The sequence below is a fragment of the Anabrus simplex genome, chromosome 1 (assembly GCF_040414725.1).
Source record: "Anabrus simplex isolate iqAnaSimp1 chromosome 1, ASM4041472v1, whole genome shotgun sequence".
Lineage (NCBI taxonomy): Eukaryota > Metazoa > Arthropoda > Insecta > Orthoptera > Tettigoniidae > Anabrus > Anabrus simplex.
Genome location: NC_090265.1, coordinates 1,036,146,595 through 1,036,169,536, shown reverse-complemented (window position 1 = coordinate 1,036,169,536; position 22,942 = coordinate 1,036,146,595). Strand labels below are relative to the sequence as shown.

The 22,942-nt window shown below is 37.8% G+C and overlaps 1 protein-coding gene across 1 annotated transcript in view; it reads right to left on the bottom strand.

Moving 5' to 3' along the window:
* Positions 1 to 5,507: 5,507 nt before the first annotated feature.
* The window catches only part of Rab8 (RAS oncogene family member Rab8), a 112,607-nt gene continuing 95,172 nt past the window's right edge, over positions 5,508 to 22,942 (bottom strand). Inside the window, exon 5 of the mRNA XM_067137003.2 lies at positions 5,508 to 6,285. Within this exon, the coding sequence (XP_066993104.1) occupies positions 6,190 to 6,285 (96 nt within the window). The 3' untranslated portion in view covers positions 5,508 to 6,189. The remainder of the gene's footprint in view (positions 6,286 to 22,942) is intronic.

The following is a 22,942-nucleotide window of genomic DNA, read 5'->3' as shown; positions in this document are numbered from 1 at the left end:
CAGTACGGCGGGTGCAGAAGGATGTTCCATCCAAGCGATTTCAATGTGTCTTTCACTGCTTTTGCTGTGTGAGACAGCACATTGTTATGTAACAAAATCACTCTGCTATGTCCTCTGGCCCATTCCAGTCGTCTCTCGACCAATGCGTGATTTAAATTAATCCTTTGTTGGCGATAGCGTTGTGCATTAACGGTTTTGCTGGGCTTCATAATACATAATACCACTCTGGTCCCGCCAGACACAAAGCATGGTCTTCTTGCCAAAGTTATTTGGCCTTGGTGTTTAAGGACCGGCTTTGCCAGGTGACAGCTACGATTTTCTCCAATTCAGATTTTCAAAACAAATCCATTTTTCGTCACCCGTCACAATTCGGTACAGAAATGATTTCTTTCGGGCGCTGAAGCAGCATTTCACAAGTGACTTTGCGATTTTCCATTTGCTGTTCATTCAAATCGTGTGGGACCCATTTACCGTATTTATTGATCTTCCCCACTGCTCGTAAACATCTGCTGATTGTTTCTTGTGACATATTTAATGCTTGTGCCAATTGCTGTTGAGTTTGAGTTGGGTCATCTTTCAGTAACGCCTGCAATTGCTAGTCTTCGCACTTTTGTGGTCTACCAGAGTGCGCACCGTCTTTCACATTGAAATCACCACGTTTAAATTGTCTAAGGGCCGGTATTATAATACAGGTTTAAACTGTTGGTTCAGTTTAAGCTTCAGTTTATCTGTTAGTCGTATATTATAAAACTTAATCTTAACTAAAGATTAATTTTACTGCCAATCATCTACCATTTAAACTGAAGTTTAAGAATACATAACCTTACAACACGGCAGAACGAATGGATCTCAAAGATATTTTTGAAGTGTTGGTGAGCAATGACGAAGAAGTGGTTCAAATTATTAACCGACCATGGGCACTAAGAGTTTTCCGAGCAAGGGGGCGTCACTTTCATATATGGAATGAAAAATAGTTTTTAAATAGGTTTTGGCTTACAGAACAGACTGTCATAACCCTATTTCAGAAAATTGGTGCTAGAATAAAACATGCAATGAAAACTCAAGAATGTACAAATTACTTTTTGAACTGTTTGAATGTCAAAAGTGTAAATTTTAGAAAATAAAGTAACTTCCTTCTATTTCAGAAATCATGCTGTAGAACTCCTCAGTCAGCTACTAATAGCATTGCGGTTTTATGCCTCCCGCAGTATGTTTATTAAAATGGGAGAGTTCGGAGGAATTCATAAGGCCACTGTTTCACGGACTATATAAATATTTCTGTACTAATTGCGCAATCAATTCTATTTCCTTACAAGTAAAATTAGGACAACGTTTATTGCTTTTATCCGCCATTTTACCTACAAGAAGTAAACAAAACATTATCGATAGTCATCTTTTCTTGCAAGTCGCTGCAAAACCTTATCGGCAGTCATCTTTTCTCGCAAGTCACTGCTACCAAGATTGTGTACTTCCTTCTTCACCTCAGTTTAACTTAGGCCGGCCATTATAAGACTCAACATCAGTTTAAACTCAAATTACAGTTTAAACTCAATCTTCAGTTTAAACCCTCATTATAATACTGGCCCTTAACCATGTCTCACATGTTCTAATCGATGGAGCGTGTTCACCATATGTTTCTACCAGCAAACGATGACTTTCCACAGCCTTTTTCTTTTGATTAAATAAGAAAAGCAATGCGTGCCCCAAATGTTCTTTTTCAGGCACAAATGTCGACATGATCACTGAATGATACAACACAGACGCTAGTGTTCAGCAGACTCAACTTGTGTGTCTTGGTAGGTTAATGTCAGACGAACAAACTTTTTTCTTTGCTAGTGGCTTTACGTCGCACTGACACAGATAGGTCTTATGGCAACGATGGAAATAGGAAAGGCCTAGGAGTTGGTAGGAAGTGATGTGAAAATGGGAAACCACGGAAAACCACCTTCAGGGCTGCCGACAGGGGGATTCGAACCCACTATCTCCCGGAAGCAAGCTCACAGCAGCGCGCCCCTAATCGCACGGCCTACTTGCTTGGTGAGACGAACAAACTGACATGTGTCAACTTCATACGCTGTGTACTGTTTGCTGGTGCCATCTCTTAGTGAAACTGGAAAAGACTTATGCATACACCTGGCAAGATCCATAACACATTATAATGCCTTAGCAAATCGGACTGGTCCAAAGGCAGCCTGGTCTTCCATTCACAACAAATAGTACAAATGTACTGTAGGTGCTGAATGGCAAGAAAGCTGGTAGGTGGTCTGATTTACCCCAACCAATCCATGAGCTGAAGAGCAGAATCAGTCATTTCATTTAAGCCTGAGCCTTCAATATACAGCGGATGGGAAAAATCTGTACCTTTTAAATGTAATATTTTTAATACACACCAATGGGAGAAAAGTACAAAGGAGACTAGACATATGGAATGAAAATCTGAAGGAGTTTGGAATGCTAATAAGTAAAAAGAAAACTGTAGTCATGCACTGTGGAAAAGAGAAAAAGAGAAGCCAAGTGAACATAGACTGAACGGTTAGATAATGTAGAACAGTTTACATATCTGGGTAGCATTATTAATGGAAGTAATGAAATTAACCCTGAAATTAATAACAGACTAAGTAAAAGTACAACATTTTATCATCAAGTAAGAGAGCTTTTATATGATAACAATGTACCCAAGAGAATGAAATTAACATTATATAAACAGTATTTCATACCAATTGTAACATACAGACTAGAAACGCTGGTAACTAATAAGAAACAAGATAGTAAGATCCAAGCAAAAGGAAATTTTTAAGAACATCAGTTAAAAAGACGAGATAGAATTCAAAATATTAAAATTAGAGAAGAGCTAAATATAGAACCGTTAGTACAGAAGATACAGAAAGCAAGACTGAGATGGTTCAGACAAGTAAAGAGAATGGGAAAGGAATGTGTAGAAAGAAGGGGATTGGAAAGAGAAGTTAAGGGAAAGAGACCAGTTGGAAGACCGAGAAGAAGGTGGATGGATCTGATTTGGAAGGACATTAGAGAAGCTGGATTGGATGTAGTGGAAGTAATGGAGCAGGCGACTGGAGTGGGACATTGATGATGACCAATGGGTATTGGAAAAATAAAGAACGTGAGCCCGGGAGTATTTCACAGAAGTCCCAGAAAATGAAGTGCAATGTAATACATCTTCCTTGTATATTACTTTTGAAAGCAAAAGCACATTGGGCACGATTTGCCGAAGCTACGAGACTTTCCAAGACAGTCAAGCATTGTCTGCAAACTTTTCTACTTTGTAGACTACTTTACATCCTGTTCTTCAGGTCTTTTTCTTTTCTTCTACATACAGAATAGTCTGCCCAAAGGCTGGCTGGATCCTCAGCAGCTCTGCCATCAGCTGTCATAGATTTTCAAAACATTCATAACAGGGACTGGCTGCACAAGGAATGGCATGACTAGCATTGCTTATACTTCAATCACTTTAATATTATCAAAGCCAAGGATGAGATAGACAGGTCAATGAAAGTAACAAATTTGTTCTAGTACATATCAGAAGTAACAGTGCACTGTTAACACCAGGTCTTGCCAGCAAAGGCAGTTTTTGCAAATAATTAATACAAATTTGAGAACTAAACACAAAGTTTTGTAAAAAAAGAAAGCATTCCTTTGAAAACACTCCATTTTTATTTAATTGTAAATAATACTTCATTCGTTTCTAGAGTGTTTCTAAACCAGGTTTTGTTATATTTAATTTCCTTTTGCTAATAAGCAGTTACGTTAATATTAACAAAGAAGATCCAATATACGGTACTCGTAGACATAAAGTTCTAAAAAGATGTTCCGCATGTATTATGACAGATTGAATGAAAATGTAATCCTTTACTAATACCGAGTTCCACACTTTGATATAAATTTATACAACACATTACGATTTTCGCATTCACACAGAGAGCACAGCAGCATTCGTCTTTACTAGGAATGGTTATGAGAGTCTTTTCTACTCCGGTCTCTCAAGTGAGAAGAATTCCTATCTCTAAAGTGATTTTTCGCCCAGCGGAGTTTATGTTCAGCTGCGGACGAAGACCCAATAACTCTCTGTTGCTCAAATGATCTAATTATGAGAGTACAATGGAAAGAATATAATTTTGAAATTTTTTAGTTTTTCTTAATAAAAACCTGATGTTTCAAAATAGCCTTATCCAACATGTTCTATCTTATGCTAATGTCAATGAGCTACATTTCTAAGGAACTATTTTGAGCCCCATTCATGTAACTTAATAGTCACCTTCCTATTGGCTGGAAAAGATACAATGAGACTATCAACAGAAATAACGAGATACATCACTGTGGACTCTGTACAAAAGCCAAAGAATGATAAAATCACCATTTGGAAGGACATCTTATACCGTGTAAATGCATGGATAGAGTTTTAGGTGTGATCCTTATATCACTCATTCAGGGGCTTGGTAGTTTCATGTTATGCAAAAGAACCCAATTCAAGAGCTATGGATTAAAAACTTAAATAGTAAGAATTACTTTCTCCTGCTCTACCATATACACTTCATAGAAACAAAATTCTCTCAAATATATACAAGGCTACATTCTTTTGACTAGAGGGCTAAGCTACACAGAAATATTTTTAATCACTTGCTTCCCTAATTCTGTTCTTTACAATACGAACTTGGATAGAAATCTTAGCCGTCTTCCCATTATCTGATCAGTGATCACAATCAAAGGGGAACCCTATGATCCTTTAACACATTACTTCTGTATTAATAATTTAATGGAAATAATAATATAAAAAGTGACATCAGGGAAGGAATAAGGCCATTTTAAAACAATACTTTCATATTTAATGACGAATACCATAACATTCAACATTATTCAATGAAGTGTAGGTAAACATATATACAATGACAACTTAAAATGTTTAAGTAGAAAATCAGGCAAGTATATTGGTTTCGTTAATTACACATGTGGTCCCTTATGAACAAGTCCAAGTACCACTGGTATGATACAGAGCTGGAAGAATTCATGTTCCAGTAGCAAATGCAATAAACAATACACTGCAAACCTATGGCCACTGACACTAGTCATTTAATCATCAGATTACTACTGGATATGGATAATATCAAAATATTTCATACGTAGATCTCTCCAACTTTTTAAAAATTTTGCCATTTCCAAACCTTTAATTTCAAAGTGCCAATTGTGCGTCTTATATAATTTGTACACTTAGCATGCACAATCAAAGCATTACCTTTTGTTTCTGTGAAAAATCTTTCAAATTCAGAACTATTTCAGTTGGCAATGAGACTACAGTATCTCTTATTTTTAATTTTTGTGTCAAGAGAGTACAGTACTGGACATATACAATAAAAAAGTCAAACTTAACAATGTGACAAGTGATGTGGAATAAAGGTTATAATGGTGTATCAATAGGGCAGGATGTGAAGAAATAATTAAGTGCAATACAGTCTGAAGGAAACATGTTACACTTAATACATTAAAGATTGGGATAATATTCAAAAGATTTTTATAAAAAGTCTTATGATTTTACATATTATAAACACTTTTAGGAACAAATGCAAGCTTAATTTACATAACTACAAATCAAAAAATAATTACACAAGCATAAATGTGAGTAAACAAAGAGTGAATAAGAGTTGGCCAAAATATACGAGAGCAATAAAAGACAATATTCAAATAACATTTCTGTTCGAGTTGAATATTTCTTTTAAACCAGATTTTGTAGCCTAATTTATGACATAATATTCCTGAATTGAACTCTGTCATGGCTAATTCTTTACCCAATAGGCAACAGCTAGAAAGTAGCTGATATTCATCAAATTTACCTGCCACCATAGTGTAGGAAAACACATCCAAACCACCAGCAGTATCATAGCATTGTTTCTGATTACTGACATTATTCTCTAAGAATCACATGCAATCACCTGATGATGGAATAAGGTAAGAGACAGCATTAACTCAACAAGCTGTCTTCAGTCTTGTGCACTGTATATTGGTAGGTGTTTTTTCTTTAATTTGCTGCTTTTCTTTGAGAAAATAAATATACAGCTTTGTTCTGTTAAAACATTTATCAAAATCACTGTAAGGGAAGTATCCTTTCATCTGGAAATCACACAGATATCCCGTTGAAGTATCAAAGTGAGGCCAAATGTGGAACAGCGCACTTGTTTGTCAAAGTAGAGAGCAACGAGATAACCAGCTCTGAGGTTTCCTCTGAAGTTCAACAGCCTTCAATTGATGACCACCTTTTGGAGGATTACTAGCCTCCTGCAACACAGAACAAACCGATGAGGTGTAATTAATAAATCATATTTCAAATTATGTTTAGTATGGTAACATTCTACATTGAGGTACTGAGAGGCAAACTAGTTTAGCCTTTGATAACCTAGTAAAATTACACTCGATTTTGGCAACAGAGTTAAAGATAAGTGTAAGAAGAAATGTTTCTGGTCGAGCCTTGCTTCCATAATTTCTCTTCTTGACAACAACATCTGAAAACAACAGAGGGGGTTTAAAATAAAATATGTTGTACTACTGTGCAGGTTTGGGCTGATTTCTCAAACAAGACTTTTTTAATTTAAGAAGTTATAAAATGTTTATAAACAACCATGTTTTTCAATAATTCTGCATTTCTTGGCATTTCTAAATTGTTAAAAATTGCAACACTGAAGCAACTTATTACATTTTCTAACTACATCACTTGTCAGTCTTCCTTCATGAATAACCTCGACCCTCCTCTTGAGAATGATTTCATAAGAAGGTTCTGAGCTAAATTTGGGAAGATTTTCCTCTCAACTGAATCAGGATCCTCTCTTTTACGTTTCCTATCTGACACTATGCCAACCTTTAATGACTGTCATACCCCAATGATTTCATTAACCTGCCTTCAATATCTTACCAACTTGACAAAGACACAAATTTGTCATTTACAGAAAAACAACAGCAACCACAACAATCATACCTAACTCCTCATGCCACCCAAACTCGCAGAAAAAAGGCATTTCAAGCTATGCTTCATGAAGCAATAAAAATACCCTTACCTGAAGAATGTAGAACTAAAGAAATTCAATCAATAAAGCAAATGGCCCCACCCACACAATCCACATGACAGAAAAATGCAAAAATCATCAGGAAGAAAACTGCACTAAAGCTAATATGAGAAAGTGAACACCATCATACCAAATAGCCAGAGCCCTCAAGAAGCAAAATATAATAATCAGCTTCTCAACTATAAACAATCAGGATCAGATCCTACCACACTTAGTCAATACACCAGAGACATTCAAACAGACTGGTGTATATAAAATCACCTGTAAAAACTGTCAATATTTTTAGACCAACTGGAAGAGGATTCAACATCAGATTTCAAGAACACCTGGAAGGGCACTTTGGCAATATAAGCATGGAAAATCAGCAATTACTGCACACATCTTCATGACATAGGGCATGAAGTATCAAATATACAGAATTCTCTCACCATTTTACACACACATCCAAAAGGGATAAATCTAAACATTTTAGAAACTCAAGAAATTTACAGACTCAATATATTCTCAACACATCCTCAATGATAACATTTAAAACTAATACTTAAAAATAATATTAATCTTCAGCAGCGACTCTTAAATGCAACAGTATAATAATCTTTATAAACAATTGTGTACCGAATAGAACAACAAATAAATGTCACCATTTTACCACCTGACAATGGAGTTCAGTCTCTGAAACGTGTAGTGGAGTAAATTATTTAATAAACTTATGACTGGTATTAGATTTTATTATTTCATAAACAATAGCCCTGTTTACTTAATGCGATGGGAAATAAATGGCAACACCAAATGAAGTCAAAAGATAAAAATGCACCATGATATCCTATACTTTACTGAGAATAAAATAAAGAAATGTGCATTAAAATTATGATAAATAACAGGAAGACCATAATACGAATCGAGTTCAGTTCACATACCAGTTGCACTGGCTAAGGAGAGGTAAAAACTGAAGAAGGAAACTGAAATTCAAAAACTTCCAAGGCTTCATAATTTTGTGAGAATTATGAATTTTATGACTTAAAAAAAAAAAGTACAATGATCTCAACACAATGCATTACTATTTCAAGACTGTAAAAAAGCAAACCACTTCACATTTTTTTGGAGTTAGGTGATGATATTTCGATATTTAGTTCTAAAGCTAGATTACTCTTACTGACTTTTTGTTTTACATTCCTCTATAAAATAGCCTTTTTTGAGGTACACAGCTAGAGAAACTAAATATGGAGCTCATTTGGATGCAGAAGTTGTACAAAAATATTCTATGTACAAGAAGCAAGTAACTTCACACTGGAAAATATTGTGATGTATGTCATCAAAGCCCTAAGTCATCCATCATTAAATACTGCCTGAGCTACTACCATCAAATTTTAAACTTTATTTTTGAATCATCATTTTACTGTTCCAGTTTTTCAGGTACCGTTGGGAAGCTTCTTCCACTCTGTCTTATTGAGACACATTCTGCTGTTAATGATGTCCTCCAGTGTCCTCCTCCAATCTCCAACGTCCATCCGGTGGGTTTTAGGACTTCCCACCATCCGATTTTCCTGCCACATCCCTCCAAGTTAACATGAGCTGTCCTTGTTGGCTCTATCCTCATTACAAGCCCGAACCACCTTACTCTGGACATGGTGACCCAATGTGACAATTCCAGCTTCCTTTTTAACCATACCATTCCTTAATTTTGCCAGTTTAGCGTTTTTAAAATTGTGGACCTCAGGAACTTCACCTCAGAGTGCCGGTGATGTCATATGTATTCGGAGTCCAACCCATAACCAGCAGAAAAATATTTGTACCCCTCCCAAATTCTCTGTATATTCCAAAAGATAATAAAATATTCACATGCATACACATGCATGTGAACTAGGGGCCATCCTAGGTATTTTATAGAAAAGTTAAAAATTAGTTTTTGATATCTGGGCCACTAACATATTTTAATCTATCAGCTCAAGTCAAAGTTAACTATCCCATCATTCTTATTGCTTTAATTTGGGATTTAATTCTTTTCAACTAAATTTAGATTAATCCGATTTGAAGTGTGCAGGCACCTGTCTGTAATAGTAGACCAAAACAAAGATGTTAATATAACCGCACTAAATAATATAAACCGATTTAAACCGGGCCTGCGAGGCCCGTGTTTAAATTATAGAGGAAATAATTGTTTGAGACCAATAACAATATGAAGGCCGTACTAACATTTATGAGCAACATTTTTCTTTAATCACAATCCTTAATATAGAACAACCCTGCACATTATCTCAATCTTCAGACTTTCCGCAACACGTGTAGGTACTCTGACGGCATTAGCTTTTATCACGCGACCATAGCAAGGAATTACCGATAATTCATTCCGTCAACGCGTTGTTCCTGTTGCTGAAATTCAGAGACTTCAGCATACTTATGGATGATGATGCTTGTTTATTATTTTACAATTTGCTTTACGTTGCACCGACACACTTAGGTATTATGGCAACGATGGGAGAGGAGAGGGCTAGGAGTGGGAAGGAAGCAGCCGTTGCCTTAAGGTACAGCCCCAGCACTTGCCTGGTGTGAAAATGGGAAACCATGGAAAACCATCTTCAGAGCTGCCGACAGTGGGGATCGAACCCACTATCTCCCGAATACTGGATACTGATGATATAGATGTTTATTCCCATGGGGAATCTGAAATATTTGTCCCGAATGAGAATTTATATTATCAATATAAATGGTCTGTTATTGCACATTATAAATTTTCCAGCTAACTCATTCCTGGTTGCCAGCATTCAGCCCCATGTGCTAGGTTGGGCTCATCAGTTGGTACCTAGCACATCTACGACAACGCATGGCTAGTGCATACCGTGGAGGCCACTGCGGTTAACATTACAAGAGATAATTTAATTCAGCACAGCTGTCTAAACAAGATAGAGACAGAAGAATTTATCAGAATTTTAAATTTTACAGCAGAAAATAGTTGTTTCTCTTTCAATAATGAGATTTACATAGAAGAAAAGGGATTAGCAATGGGCTTACCAGTGTCAGGCATATTTACAAACATATATTCGGATCACCTAAGAGTTTAACGGGATGACAGGTAAAATACAAGGGTTGAACTTGAGGCTGATGTTTGTGGATGTTTTTGTTATCAACAATGAACAAATAATAAAACGTACAGAAATACTACATTTTTTAAATGACAGGGACAAATATACTAGATTTACAATAGTATCAGAAAAGATCAAGTCTTTAAATTATCTTGATATAACAATATCAAGACAATGATCACTCTGAATATCAAATATATAGAAAACCAACGCAAACGAATACAGTAATTAGAAATTAATCTCATCGCCCAGGACAGCATAAGACGGCAACGTTTTATAGTTTAATCAATAGGGCGGTTAATGATCCACTTTCGGAAAAAGGGTGTAAAAGAAGAAATGAAAATAATGTGTTATGACATACCAATGAGTAATGGTTATTCAAGAAAGTATGTTAACAAAACAAAGAAAAATTATCAACAAATCAAAAAATGTGCTGGAGAAACAAAAAGATAAGAAAATATACATAGTAACAAATAACCTATAGGAATAGACATTGTGATAATTTGGCCAACATTTTCAAGAGATATATTATAGAAATAGCGTACTGAACATAATAATAGTATTTATATTTTTAAGCTGGAGCAAGTAAAATTAAGAAAGAAAATCAGTATGGGGAATCAGAGGTCAGAATTGTAAGAAATATTATATTGGACAATTGGGTAGAAGCATAGCGATCAAATATAAAGAACAAATAAATGCCATAAGACACATTATTCAGCCATGTGTGAACATATGCAAGAAAATATTCTCAATACTGAAAGAGATATGAAATTAATACATTTAACATTGACAGGACGGACTATACAACTACCCGTGGCATTTTTAATGAACTTAGTCAATATAGACCAATCAAAGACCAAAAATGGTCAAATTAATAGATACTACAGTACTACATCCAAGATCAGACGTGTAGTGGGTGCCCTTGAACTGCCTCCACTGAGTGCAATATGAGAAGAGTTGATATCATTATAGAAGAGAGGAGTCACTGAGTGAAACTGTGGCAAGACTTGCAATAGGACACAGTGCAGTACAGGAAATGATTTGCGAGTTAGGCTATCGAAAAGTTTGTACCCGCAGGGTTTCATGTTTACTCACCACAGATCACAAAGTTAACAGACAACCATAACTCAGAACCTTCAGAGATATGGAAATGAAGGAGATTATTTTTTTTATGCATATTGTTATGGGGGGTGCAAGCTGGTTCCATCATTACAAACCAGAAACGAAATGAGAAAGCATGGAATGGCACCATTTGAATTTGCTGACAAAAACAAAACAAAATAAAGACGGTGAACTGCTGGCAAAGTTATGGACATTGTCTTCTGGGATGCAATGGGTGTCATTCTGGCTGAATTTCTTGAACCTAGACAAACCATAAATGCTGCCTGTTACACTGAACCGCTTTACAAGCTTCGTTGTGCATTGTGTGACAAACATTGTAGAAAGAACGTTATCCTGCAACACGATAATGCCCACCCCCACAGTGGTCGTTTCACCACCGAGAATATTGAAAAATTTGGATGGGAAGTTATGCCACATCCTCCCTACAGTCCTGACTTGGCACCCTTCGACTAACATCCTTTTGGTTTTGTGGAAGCAGCAAATGACACAGGAGGAAGTGAAGAGAGCAATGTATCAGTGCCTTCAGTTTGCTGGAATGTAATTCTACCATCAAGGGATTTTCAAATTTCCACAACAATGGGAAAAAAGTGTCCAAAGGAATAGAGACTATGTTGAAAAATGAACATAAGTGTATAGTTTGAAATTATTTATCCAATATATCGAAGTTAAACTTTTTTTTTAAATGTTGCAAACGACTTTCAGTAAAATTTAACATCATACATATTAGGAAATAAATTAACTGCATATGAAAATTTACTGCAACAGTGATTTTAGAGCAAATTTATGAAACACATGGAATACTGATCCACTCAAAACACAATTAACCAATGAACAGACTTCTGGCACTGTCCACAAGTCATACATACTTGATTATCGATCCTCTTTATTGGGACACTTATATCCTATGTATTTTAGCACTTGGGCCAGACCCATCGATTGGTGTCTTGAACTGTAAGCCACACAGAATCATTGCAACCTTTGTAGTCTTTGTCAGATTGACCATTTCAGCAAGGTTTACAGAGAGAGTCTCCTCTTCAGTTTCAATAATATATTTAAGTCTGGGTACTGAATTTCAAAAAATGTGACAGGTGACATTTAACATGCTGAAGAATAAAAACTGTTTGGCGTCTGGAGGTGTAATTGCTGGCCATATGGCCAAGAGTACCTACGTCACTTTTTGTCTTGCAATACACAACAATTTCTGGTTTATTTTTCACTGGTGGAATAATAGTTTTATTACAATGGATGGTACCCAATGCAGTCAATTGCCTTGTTCATTTCTAGAACACAGCTCAAAACAGCCATTTCTTCACAGAATCCAAACTTACTGGAGGACCGTAAAATGGAGTGACTCCAATCAGGTGGTGTGAATCTGATCATTTGCCAATTTTTCAACAATAAGAAATGTTGGTGCTGTACCATAACAATAGTCCTATAGCTGATCGCTGTTTTTAGTTCTAGACAAACTGGTCTACAATAATGGTAAGTTGTAGCACACAGTACAAACAATTGCCATTGTCAGCAGATGTTTCATGGGTGCAGCATTCATGAAATAAAGACAGTCAAATAACTTCTGTTGCCGACAAGTATCTCAGTCAGAGAATTGTTAGGTTATGATATTTTTACTCTCATACGAACATCTTAAATATTACTCTTCAGTTTCATGCCCATATTTACTATTTGGACAGTCCTGCCTAGCCAGGTTTCGTCCTGCCACAGTAATAGAGTAGACTGTGCGCTCAGCCGTCTCTACAATGAGTGCTGGGTGGTGGGAAATAACCTAACACCCTGAAGGAGCCAACAGCTTTGGGAGAGTGGGGGTCCCTCAGCTGGAGAAATTCCACTGAAAAAACCACCGTGCAGCGTCTGTACTCCCAGCGGCTGCAAAAAGGAGTCTGTACCCCATGTTAGGGAAAGCCTCAAGAAACCCTGGAAGTAGGTATAAAATGCCCTTGACGACAGGCGGAGGTATTTTTTGTCGTATCAACATGCAGTTGACTCCTCTTTATTCAGATATAAATGCTAGGGCATCCCCTCTAAGCGATGAGCACTGTTTTCACCCAAACGATGTGGATAATGGATGAGGGCTATGACTCGACGTCTGCTAAAGAAGCTAGACCAAAAGACTTCAAATCATATCAGACTAGCCACTGTCAACACTGGGACAATGACAGGCTGAAGCTGAGAACTGGCCGCCTCTTTGAAGCAGTGGAATGTGGACATAGCTTGCGTTCAAGAAACCCGATGGGCAGATGCAAAATCAAGAGATATCGGAGAAGGCTACAAGCTAATCTACAATGGCAAGAAAAGTGCAAATGGTGTAGGTGTGATTGTAAACCAGTGGATTTGCGACAGCGTTTCTGAAGTAGCACGCATCAGCGACCGCCTGATGTCAATAAGATCAACTTGGGGACCAGTTTAATTTGAGTTGTGACATGCTATGCCCCACAGACTGGCTGCCTTTAAGAAGAGAAATTTTTTTTGCAATTATCTCGAATCACACATTCAAGCTGTTAACGGATATGGTTGCCGTAACAATGATGGCATTCGAATCCTAGAATTTGCTAAGTGTGGGATTTGTCTGTGACAAACACATTTTTTTAGAAAGCGGAATTCACACCTTATCACCTACTATAGTGGAAGCTATATGTCCCAAATTGACTACTGGATCACACGACAAAGAGACCTTGCGATGGTCAAAGAGGCCGAGCACGAAGATTGAACACATTAAATGATTGACACTATTAGAACATCGAGCTATCATTAAAGAAGCATTAATATCGATGTCGCCAAACCAAATCGACGCCTTAAACCAAATAGACACCTCGCTGACAAGCAGACTTGGTGGTGGAATGAAGATGTGCAGCAGGTAACCAGGGAAAAGAAAACTGCTTATAAGATATGGCACCAAACACGCAGCTTGGCATATTTAAAAAATGTACCGGGCTCTAAAGTGCAGCACATTACAAAGCCATCTATGACGAGCTGGATAAGCCTGGTAGCACGAATAGAATCTACAAACTTGCCCACCCTCGCAAGCGCGCCACACAAGATCTAGGTCATGTTATCAACATCAAAAACAGGAAATGAGCTGGAAGGAGTGTTTTGAGGATACATGCAACAAGGAGTTCCCTCATCCACCTCAGTGGCGGCTCGTGACAAAATTTTTAGGGGGTTCACAACATTTTTGTTCATGTCTCAAATCAGCAAAAAAGTAACATAGGTACATAAATCATTTCACTAACAGTTCCTTCTTCACAAAAATTTGGTAGAACGCCTGTAACCGAGGATAAATTTTATAAGAAACTAATTTGTTAGTGTAGAACAAAAGTAAAATCCACAATAACTTTACTACACTGCAAATACTGAAGGATGCGAGCACTATTCTTGGTTTTTAAACAGCACGAAGTTCACCTAGGTGTTAGTGTAGAACCAAACCAAACCCCATGGCCTACCAAGCGACTGCTGCTCAGCCCAGTGGTCTGCAGATTACGAGGTGTTGTGTGGTTAGCATGATGAATCCTCTCCACAGTTATTCTTTGCTTTTTGACCGCCATCTCACCGTCAGATAGCTCCTCAATTGTAATCACGTAGGCTGAGTGGACCTCGAACCAGCCCTCAGATCCAGGTTAAAATCCCTGACTTGGCCAGGAATCGAACCCGGGACCTCCGGGTAAGAGGCAGGCACGCTACACCTACACCGCGGGCCGGCTGTCTTAGTGCAGAACAATAGTAAAATTCATAATAGGTTTACTGCACTGCGAACACTGAAGGAAGATAGGAAACTTAAAAGGGTCCACCTTTCCTATCTTCCATTTTCAGTTCAATACGGACAAAAATGAAATTCTTAGATTTAAAACACTGAAGGATGCGAGCACTATTCCTGGTTTGTAAACAGCACAAAGTTCACCTGGGTATGACGAGAAGCATAGAAGGAATTTGTACCGCATTTACCGGTAATTTTTAAAAATAATTATTTCCGAATTGACCCCAATAGTCACCACATTATCTCGGTTAGTCAGGGTTCTGCTGTATCACATGGTAATTATTCTCATTTTGCAAATTATAGCCACTACTACAATTTATAGCATGCAGTACAACCAACAACACTAGACCATGCTTATTTAAATGATAGCATTTAGATTAGTAACTCACGTAAATGCTGATTATTTGTACAGGAAAGCAATCCTTCTGTCCTTCAATCGCGCAAATTTCTCTATCACTATATGATTGAAGTCACTGATGATGTCGACAAATCTCTTCTCAATAGCAAGCATAGCAAGCGCTGACAGTCGTTCTCCAGTCATAGTGTTCCTCAGAAACGTTTTAATTCGTTTCAAAGTAGAAAAACACCTCTCGGGCTCTGCTGTCGTCATTGGGGTTGTGACAACAATTCAGAGTAATTCGCATACTTGTGGAAATGTGTCCCTATCTAGTTCATTGTCAAGCAGAAACTACAACATGTAAATGGCCCCATCAGCTTTCTGAAAGTCATTTCTCATATACAATACTTCTAGTTCAGTCTTCAGCTGTGTCTTATTTAGGCAGGGATACATATACGCCACTGCATTTAGTTCTCTTTCTGGTAAAGAGTCTAAATAGACACCAAACGCACGCACATCAACCAGACATCACATCACATACTTCTTTAGCAGCAACTGAACGATACGAGTTTTTTCGCCTCTTTTGAGCGAGTTGATCATTGGAGGATATATCAGCGTCCAAGTCCGTGGTGCAGTCCCTGACTTTCTCAACATGCCTTCGGAATTCTGAAATATGTTCTTTCACTTTAATTGCATCGATATTTCTATGCTGTAGTAATTTGAAAAGAATGTCTGCATGTGGCATCAAATTGTGTAAGAATTGTAGCCAAAACATAAATTCCGTATCTCTCAAACTGTACAGAAGCCCGGAGCTCTCCCGCCTCATAATATCAATACGAGATGAATTTAGAATTCCTTTGAGACATTCTATTAAATTGTCCGTGTTCTCATACACGGTTTGGACTAAACGAGCAGAGAAATTCCATCTGGTGGTTATAGTCTTCAGAAGCCCCTTCTCTACCAGCGAATCCAAAACTTTCGTTCTCTGCGCTGATCGAGAAATGAATGCAGGAAAGGAAATTAAATTGAACTGATGAGCATAACAATGGATGTAATACGCTTTAGGGTAAATCTCCCTTATTCTGGCCTGCACCTCGTTTGTCCTCCAACTTAATACTGCCGCTCCGTCGTAGCATTGTCCAATAACCTTCTGTCTGTGACTCCCCACTTGGCGTTCTAATTCTGCATTAACAATTCCAAAAATAGACTCCGCGTCTTGAGCTTTCTGGTTGACAAAACCCCAGTACCTTTCAACTGGAACCCCTCCAACTTCATATCTATAAACAATTACCGTTTGTTGCAATGTAGAAACATCTGTCGTTTCATCAGCCATAACTGCCAAAAATAATGAGCGGCATGAATCTCATTAGATATTTTATCTCTGCACAAGCTCAACATGCAATCAAGAAGTCCATTTTGAATAGTGTGGGAAGTACCTTTAAAAACGGTAGCACTTTCTAAATGCTCTTTCATTGCATTGTCAATAGAGATCACAAAGTTTACTAGTCCCCTGAAAATCCCAGGATTATCAGAAGTATCGCTTTCATCTTGGCCACGCAGTGAGAGTTCAAAAGCTCCACAAAACTTAACACAGTCAATCTAGACAGTAAATACCTATTTGCATCGACTTGCTCATTATGTTTCGTAATCGATTCATGGTAAGCGGAATCCAGCTGCGTGGTGATATTGACACGGCCTAGCATAGAGAATTCAATACTCTTGTTTTTGTGTGCATGAGAATTTTCATGTTTATTTATTTTTCCACTCAAATGAGCAAGGTCTGTGCACCCAGCTGAATTCCATACACTTCTTTCTTTGCTGAATAAACAGAGCAAACAAAACAGTGCATTCCTAGATCCACATCCACAGAGCCACTTCCGTGTTTAGTACACTTCTCTCAAACTTATGCCTATACTCGCGCTTGTCACTTTTGTAACTTTTTCGATAATCAAATCTGGTCTGTTCGGTCCAAGCCTTATAATTTCTAACTTATCCTGATAGGTTAATATTTCAGTGGTTAAAATTACCTGAACCGAATTCATTTCCTCTTGCACAAAGAATACCACGGTCACAAACCATACAAACACAGAAGCAAAACACAACACTTTCATCAATTTCACTTGAAAAGATTTTCCAGTCACAAGGTAAAGCAAACTTCTTCCCGCGATTACAAACACCTGTTCACAGCGAGCTAGAAAATGCCTATTCAGAATTAGGGTACTAGCAAAATCTGCCGGTAATGTAATGCAATAGTACCTCCTGGGAGGCTGTGGCTAACCGTAATAGGGGAGGTGGCGGACCCTTGTAGTCAACTGTAATACTGCCACTGGGTTGAGGGTGGCTCTAGACAAGGCACGAACCTTACCGTGCTCTTCGCTAATGGGACTATCAGTGCAGAAAACCATGACGGCATCTGCTTTGCGCATCACAGGGAGAACAATTTGCGGTGACTCAAAAGCTATGGACGACATCATGGTGCAACACTGGAAAGAAAAGGCTCTGCCGGGTATTGTAAACGATTATCAGCCTCCAAACATCTACAATTGTGATGAGACCGGCCTATTCTACAATCTCCTTCCTAACAAAACATTAGCTGAAAAAGGTGACTCATGCCATTGATGGAAGAAAAGTAAAATTCATGTGACAGTACTTCTCACCACTAATGCAGATGGATCTGACAAACTTCCTCCAATTGTAATAGGAAAATTGAATAATCCAAGGTGTTTTAAGGGTGCAAAAACAAAACCTACGGAATATGAATCCAACAGAAATTCCTGGATGACTATGCTTCTAATGGAACAGTGGTTGAAAAACTGGATATTAAAATGAAAAAGAAACAGAAGAAGATCCTCCTTCTTATGGATCAATGTGCAGCACATCCACTTCATATCGTTCTGGAGAATGTCCGAGTGGAATTTTTCCTTCCTAACTGTACCAGTGTTATACAACCGCTTGATTTGGGCATCATTGCAAATTTCAAATCAAAGTGCATTATAGAAAAATGCTGGTTCAACATTTAATAACACTGAGTGAAGCAGGAAATGAACCTCTCTCCATTAATTTGCTGCTACCCATAGACTTTATTTCGGCTGCCTGGAAGCAGGTGTCATCCTCCACGATCAGCAACTGTTTCCGCAAAGCTGGTGACTTATTAGAAGAGACTGCCTCTGATGATGATTATGGGGACGAAGTTCTGATTGATAATGAGTTAGTGCTACCGGAGGGTGTAGAATTCGATACTTTTCTGCATTTCGAGGATAATCTGGTTGTATGTGGAGAACTAGCGGGCTGATGCATGCCAACAACGCGGTGGTGATAGACCAGCTACTAGTGATAGTGACTGTGATGGAGATGGAGATAACGACATGAATTTTGAAACACCTGAACTGAGTGAAGTGTTAAGTGCAATTTATGTGTGTAGGCGTTATGTCAGTGCAAAATCTGTAGTGAAAATGCTTTGAATTCATTACTAAGTTTGCAAAAGGAGGTTTACACCCTTAATGCAAGAATAGTGAAACAAGCCAAATTATCTGATTTCTTTAAGGCTGGACCAAGTTCAAAATAATATTTTTTGTCTTAATATATTTATTATTTTCAAGGATTTACACATGTAGGTCTACTCCATTGGTTTTTCCGTAAATATGTGATCTATTGTTTTTCTAAGTAATTCTGAGTTATCAGTAGTTTTTTCTCTTCCCCTTGTTATACGTATAAGTCAGGTTCAACTGTACATAATTATATGTGGTACATATTTCAAGAACGCTTCCATTCCTTTCATCAGCCACAAATATATAATTTACTTGCAATGTCTCAAACCTTTCACTATAAAATTATTACTTCTACTAAAATACAATAAAAACAAAAGTTGGAGTTCCTAAACTTTACATTCTTGCTTGTCCTTTAAAAAAAAAAAAAAACCATTTGTTCAGGTCGTCGACCTAGACAGATCTTTTGCCCCTAGTTGCACCATGTGATATGAACCTGTGTGTAATTGAAATGGAGGAAGTATAGTGTGTTGAATGTGAGGAAAGGAACGTTAAGGACAACACAAACACCCAGTCCTCAGGCCAGGGATATTAATCATTTACAACTAAAAACCCCTGACCCAGCGGAATCGAACCTGGGACCACTGGGTGACAGGCGGACGCGTTGCACCCTACACGCGGGGCCAGACTTGCTTGTCATAATGACAGTTGTCATAATATTAATATTCTACAACAATAATCAAGTAAGTCTGTTTGTGTATAAAATAATTTGTTAAAACTGATGATCCACACGTCTCTTGATGTAATTTACACTAGCCCTTTAGTGCGTCTAATGTGTGTAACATCAGTACTGACAAGGCGTATCCTTTAAAGTTATAACTACCAAAACACAAAAGATTTGTCTGCCAGGTTGTGTGTATTTCTTCAATATATTCATATGAGATAGCTGTTACACTTCATGAGGAGGACCTGTCGTACCAGGAAATATTGTCGTCAATTCTGCTTGGTGGTTCAACTCTTATTTCTGCATAATCTATGTTACTTTGCAATGGGGATATTTATTTTGAAATTCCGAGGGTATGGTTTCTTTGACACTTTCTCTGCTAGGCCAGAAAAAGTTCGCCATAGTCGCTGCAAGAGTTGTGACGCTATAAAAATTCTAGATACTATAGTGCAATGAATACCAAACAAAACTCTCAATGGTGAATAGGACACATCAGTTTTTATCTTCATTAAAAAAAAAAGAAGGTGATTTGGTTTAGTAACTTTTAGTTCCTACTGATCTGGAAACTTTCTTAAAAGTAAACTGAAAACCTCTCTAAACCAAACAAGTGACTATGCAGTTTGGATCATGTAGCTATCATCTTGTATTCGGGAGATAGTGGTTTTGAACCCCACTGTCGGCAGCCCTGAAGATGGTTATCCGTGGTTTCCCATTTTCACACCTGGCAAATGCTGGGGGGTTGTACCGTAATTAAGGCCATGGTCGCTCCCTTCCCACTCCCAGCCCTTTCCAATCCCACTGTCGCCATGAGACCTATCTGTGTTGGCGAGGGAAAAAAAACAACAACAACATCATTCTCTGTATTTACACCCCCCAAGTCCCGGAAGTTAAGAATCTTCTTTAATGGTCGAGTAACCTTCAAAGCCTCTTGATTCAATTAATTCATCATTACCTTTTTGTACAATACCCCTACCTAAGTAAAAGCTGATGGGAATACATTCTTGAATAGCAATATCATTAGCATCAGTTGTGCAGGTAAGAACAAACTCTTGTATCACACTATTACTTATGTCAGTTCCGTAAATGATTCCATGAATCTACACTTACTGTTACAATCTACTTCTAGGATCTCATTACAGAGAGAGTTGCCCATGTGGTTTGGGGCGAGTAGCTGTGAGCTTGCATTTGGTTTGAACCCCACTGTCAGCAGCCCTGAAGATGGTTTTCCATGGTTTTCTATTTTCACACCAGGCAAATGCTAGGCCTGTACCTTAATTAAGGCCACGGCCACTTCCTTCCCACTCCTATACCATTGTCGCAGTAAGCCTTGCTGTGTCAGTGCAATGCAATGTCTTTTTTTTTTTTTTTTTTTTTTTAACAAGTTGCTTTACAACACTCATTCTCTCCTCTTTTCTTTCTGTTCTATTTAATGCACTTCTGAATTGCTCAGCAGCCAAATAATTTGAAATATTCCTTTTCTTATATTCTTTTGGAAATATCACAGGAACATAAGTTATGCAGGATTTTTAGGATGACCAGATCATCTATTACCAATGAAATGTACACTGCAAATTCTGGAGTGTGGTGTTGGTTACCAACGTGAAACATCTGGGATAAAATAAGAAAATATATTGTGTAGATCTGTAACTCCTGCCTAAAATATTCATACTGTCAATGAGTGAAACAAGACAAAAACTTACTTTTTATAATTCACTGCTTGAATCAACTTTTGCTGCCTTTCTGCCTCAGTTATCCTCTTAGAAAAATAATAGAATACCACATCAGTAGTATTTCTGTACCTAGTGGAACATCCTACAACACAACACCGTACGAAACTTTCCTTTCATTTTTCTTTATGCACTTTGTTACACCCTACATTCAAGATTCCACTTAACTGAATGAAGCTGCAAGTCCACATTTAATTCATCTGGTGCCCGCTTAAGTGTGCACGTAGCGTATTTGAAGTGTGCTGTCGTTTCACCAGACATTTTGACACCTAGTAAAAGTCTCCAAAGCACAGTTAATACTGACAGAAAGATAAAAGATGGACTCCACACTGAGAAGTGTACCATAGGGACAGTCTGATTACAGTTTGAAGTAATTGTCTGGACACTTCTGATCCCAGTGCAAACTTTATTTCGAAGGAATATTTCAAGGAGTGAAATTTGCACTGGTTCTAAAGGAAATCTTGCAAAAAAAAAAGCTAGTATAACTAGCTGTCGAACCAGTCATTGACGGGATAGTTTTTACAATCACAGCAGTAATACCATCAAGGAGATGAGTGGCAGTCAAATTCAAGACTTAAGAAACAACAATTTTCTTTCCTTTTTTTTTTCTTTTACCATTTGCTTTATGTCGCACTGACAGAGATAGGTACAGCCCCAGCATTGGCCTGGTGTGAAAATGGGAAACCACAGAAAATCATCTTCAGGGCTGCGAGTGGGGTTCGAACCCACTATATCCCAGATGCATTCTCACAGCTACCCGACCCTAACTGCATGGGCCAACTCGCCCAGTGGTTTGTAACTTTAGAGGTGGTAAGGAATGGTGAAGACCCACTACATTAACCCTTAATTAGTCGCTCACGGAGATTTCCTCTGGGCCGATTACATTTTGAATGGTACTGAACTTCCCAGTTAAACTGTGGGTCTCCCCATCCCTATACTTCTCTCCTTGTTCATTTGAACTTGTCCTGTCAGCATTTCGATGCGATCGTGCATCCTGTGTGCGAATGTGGGATCATCGTTTTGACGAGTGACATCGCCTGGACGTTTCCTCCGTGTACGATTAAGTAAATTACCTTATATTTTAGTGCATAATTATTTTTTCTACTTTGGAGGTCGATGACCTTGTTGTTTTGTTCTTCTAAACTTATTTTAGAAAAATATTATTTCATATTTCATACGATGTGATCGTCGTAGGTAATGGAGAGTCTCACGAATTTAATATCATAAGATCATTCGACATAGCTAAGGTCAGAAATAGGAAAGGATTTCCACCAATCAATACTTATTTATTTCACTTATTATGCTACAGGACCGGTTTCGAACCCTTACATAGGGTCATCTTCAGCTGAACCATACATTCACATCTATGTTATGAAGCTATGATTAAGATTACATTGTCTAGGGAATGCCGTATGACAAACATTTGGTCACATCCAAATGGGGCATCAAAACGGGATCTGGCGTGTATGTCACTATGTGCGACAATGCAATTGTATGTCTAAAATGATATGTTTTAGGTCTTAAAATTAGTTTATAAAACACATCTCTACTAACTTATGAATACAATATACATAGGAACACTTCATGCACATGAACGTTCGTGTCTTGTGTGTTGTTCAATTCATCTGTTGACT